Source organism: Salvia miltiorrhiza, chromosome 2, assembly GCF_028751815.1.
Source record: "Salvia miltiorrhiza cultivar Shanhuang (shh) chromosome 2, IMPLAD_Smil_shh, whole genome shotgun sequence".
NCBI lineage: Eukaryota > Viridiplantae > Streptophyta > Magnoliopsida > Lamiales > Lamiaceae > Salvia > Salvia miltiorrhiza.
The window spans coordinates 41,416,874-41,420,467 of NC_080388.1; the positions used below are offsets into that span (position 1 = coordinate 41,416,874).

The following is a 3,594-nucleotide window of genomic DNA, read 5'->3' on the forward strand; positions in this document are numbered from 1 at the left end:
TTATCTTATAAGATCCTTGGCGGAGTAACCCTTCACCTAGGTTCCATGCATTACTGTTAATTAATGGGTTGGATTAAGAGTATCAAATAATGATAATGGGTTAATCAATAAAAGGTAACGTTAAATTATGAATGGTTTGTTTTGTGAATAAATTGAAAAAGTAGGGATAAATTATCTATTTTTTTGTTTATCAACTTGAGAAGTATGCAATTCAGTTGTACAGTCGGTCCGTACTAGTACAACGTGGACATGGCGAGTTAATATATAATTCGAGCAAAATTTTATGAAGGAAAAAAATAAAAAATAAAATAAGGAATGACAAAATATAACATATCTCTTTTAATACGTTACAAGAATATTGAAAACTTTAATATTGATGCGCTTTGCTACAAGAGGAATTCACATATGCTATTTATTTATCCATTTGAATAAAAAGGTAACATAAATGTTTTTATCTTCGGTTATCTTTCACCATTTTTTCACATCTCCGTAGTGGAAACTTATTTTCTTGGTAATTAATAGCCAAAATGTAAAAACAAAATAAAAGAAGGTGAAGAAAGGGTGAAAGATAATCAGATACTATATATTTTAAGTGGTTGAGAAATTAATCTTGAAATTCAAAGGAATATGCATCCTCTCCATTGGTGAAGCTTTTTCTTTATTTTTGGAGGTCGCAGAACAACTTTTATTGCAGTATCAAACACGGCTTTCACATTCTGAAAATATGCAAAAACATTCAAAATTTTGATCAATGACAAATTTAAAATGAGGCAGTAATAATAATAATAATAATAATAATAATAATAATAATAATAATAATAATAATAATAATAATAATAATAATATATTTTACCTGTTGGGTTTTAGCACTGCACTCAAGATACGCCACAGCTCCAATCATCTTTCTCAATTCTTCACCCTAAATCAAAATTCAGAAACCATTGGTATTAAAAATATATTAATTAATTACAAATATTATTGTTTTTAAATAAAAAAATTGCTATCACTACTCGAATATGGTCTGGCCTAAATATTGAGCGGGCTGGGCTACAATTTTGTAACTAAAAAGATTTTTGGCCCACTCAAATTACATTTGTTGACCCCAAAATAGCCTAGTATACTGGTAGCAGGCAGCCCGGCCCATTCATTTGACAAAATGTATATTATGGGTTAAATTTTGTGCAATCAAATCATGTGATTTCATTTAAGAAAAGTTGGAGCACTATATAGAAAATTCATACCTGCTCTGTTGTTATAGCAATTGCACCAGGATGATCAATCAGATATTGTTTATCTTCTCTCAAATCTGCTTTTGTAAATACATCGTGAATATTTTGGCAGAAAAAGTAAAAAAGATTAACAAAAAATTTATTTTCTTAAGTTAATCACTCTATTTTAACTGAGATAAATTAATTTAATGATCAAGGACTAATAATTTTGAATCGTACCCGATTTAGTTCCCACAAGAACAATTGGTATGTTACGAGTGTAGTGCCTTAGCTCAGGAACCCACTGCCATTCAATCAGAAAACAAAATTAGTTGAACACTAGTTCAATTTTTTAATTTATATAGATATAATATAATATGTATATTTATTTATTATCTAACTCGTTTCAAACTTTTCATTTATTTTATCTGTAGACGACATTATCTATAACTATATGATGATGATATTTAATTTAATTTAATAACTACATTATATAAAACACGATAAATATGAAATAGAAGATTCCGAATCGAATTAGCTGGGGGAAATGGAAGAAACTAGAACCTTCTTGTATATATTCTCGTAGCTGGCTTTGCTGGTTATAGAAAATGCTAGCAGAAATACATCAGCTCCTCTGTAACTTAGAGGCCTCAACCGGTTATAATCTTCTTGCCCTATAAATTAAATTAATTTAGCAAATTATTACACCTTAATAACATAAATATACAAGAAATTATTTAAAATTACCAGCTGTGTCCCAGAGGCCTATGTTAACTGTGCTCCCATCAACGATCACGTTAGCACTAAAATTGTCGAAAACAGTTGGAACATAATCCTGCATAAGATCAATTAATCATTTAATCCCCACCAAAAAATCAATTCACAAACTATGATCATATATTATAGAAATGTGTAAAAATCAGAGCGCAAAATAAATTAAAAGCTAGTTTAATTTCATACAGTAGGGAAGGTATTGCTGGTGTAGGAAATGAGCATGCACGTTTTCCCCACGGCGCCATCTCCCACGGTCACACACTTGATAAATCTAGCACTACTCATCTCTTTTTTCTTACAACTCTCAATTTTTGTTATGCTGAGTTTGTAGATTTTTGCATTCTAGTTTTTATGGTACAAATTATATATACTGTTTGTCAAATATTTCATTTGATGTAAGAAAAATGATGAGAAGTTTGGAATTTTTTAACAACCTTGAAAATGATTGGCGCATCACTTTTTGTTATCTTAAAGTTGAAGGACATAATCAAATATTGTAGGAAATTAGGTGTAGTGGTGATGGTTTGTTGGTTAAGTGTTGGACAAGGAAAGAAAAATTATGATCAATTGCTTGATTTATAACTAATACTACTATATGATTATGGTGTTTGTTAATGATCTAGGATATTCGTGAAAGTTAGGACTTTTAACTTTTTGTTTTTCTTGGCTTTTTCTGTTTTTGGGAAATGATGATTTTGAAGTTTCATATCAAAATTTGGAGGGTGTTGGTGCCTCATTATAGTTTTATGGTATATGTGGTTGGAATCTTATATTGTAAAATGAGTAATGTTCACCAACCTACCAGTTGTCACATTGATCATATTGCTATACAAATTGTTGTTGTATACAATGTTAAAATGTGTAATTTTTTTAAGAGATTCTTTTTAGGGAAAAATGAGCAACTGTTTTAATCTTGAATTGAATTCACGGTCACAAAATTTTGCCATATAAAACTTTGTTTAACATCGTTCGAAAAAATACCAGCTTATCGTGACATGAAATAAACGTGTTTAGATTTATATAGATGTCTAAGAAATATTTTATTTTTTATTTATGATTATACAATTTATATTTTTATTAATAATGAATCAACAACACATTACGTGCACTAGAGTATCTCTAGCACAGAGGAGGCATGCCGCCTCAAGCCGGCATGCTGCGGTGGCGTGCCCCTGGTTCGTGCCCAGCTCCTTCATCCGTGTAGGCAATTTCAACGAGATTTGGCTTTCGCGTGCAGTTCACGCGCTATTTAATAAAAAAAATTGATTATTTTCAACCGTTCAACCGAAAGTTTTATTTTTATTTTAAAAAATTGACTGTTGATGCAATGTCTTTCCCCTTTTTTTATTATTCTTTTATTTTCTTATATAAATATCCCTTTATTTCTATTTCAATTTCACACATAATTTTTTCTCCCCAATCTTCATATAATCTTTTTCTCTCTAGCAAAATGTCATCATCATCTTCTCAATCTCCTCCAACTCAAGTGACGACGAGTAATTTACTGACCAATTCGCCAAACTTGTGTCGCAATATTATGAAATTATTAATGTCGTTGGTCCGCCGGAAACTACTCCCAGACGAAGGAAGCCAAGTGTTGTTAATGATTTCA

The 3,594-nt window shown here is 30.4% G+C and overlaps 1 protein-coding gene across 1 annotated transcript; it reads right to left on the reverse strand.

Annotated features, from left to right (window-relative positions):
- Nucleotides 1–309: 309 nt before the first annotated feature.
- Nucleotides 310–2,386, reverse strand: LOC131013475 (rac-like GTP-binding protein RAC13). Its single transcript, XM_057941568.1, has 7 exons — nucleotides 2,169–2,386; nucleotides 1,956–2,043; nucleotides 1,773–1,882; nucleotides 1,449–1,512; nucleotides 1,242–1,306; nucleotides 854–919; nucleotides 310–716 (listed from the first exon to the last, which is right to left on the reverse strand). The coding sequence occupies exons 1-7, from the start codon at nucleotides 2,265–2,267 to the stop codon at nucleotides 618–620; spliced, it is 591 nt and encodes a 196-aa protein (XP_057797551.1). The 5' UTR covers nucleotides 2,268–2,386; the 3' UTR covers nucleotides 310–617.
- Nucleotides 2,387–3,594: the final 1,208 nt, after the last annotated feature.

Excerpts from the sequence above, each read along its gene's own strand:
- LOC131013475 (XM_057941568.1), bottom strand. The coding sequence starts at position 2,267 with ATGAGTAGTGCTAGATTTATCAAGTGTGTGACCGTGGGAGATGGCGCC. Across the intron at positions 1,883-1,955 it reads AGGCCTCTGGGACACAGCTG|GGCAAGAAGATTATAACCGG; the intron begins GTAATTTTAAAT and ends TTTAATTTATAG. Across the intron at positions 717-853 it reads GCAGTGCTAAAACCCAACAG|AATGTGAAAGCCGTGTTTGA; the intron begins GTAAAATATATT and ends GCATATTTTCAG.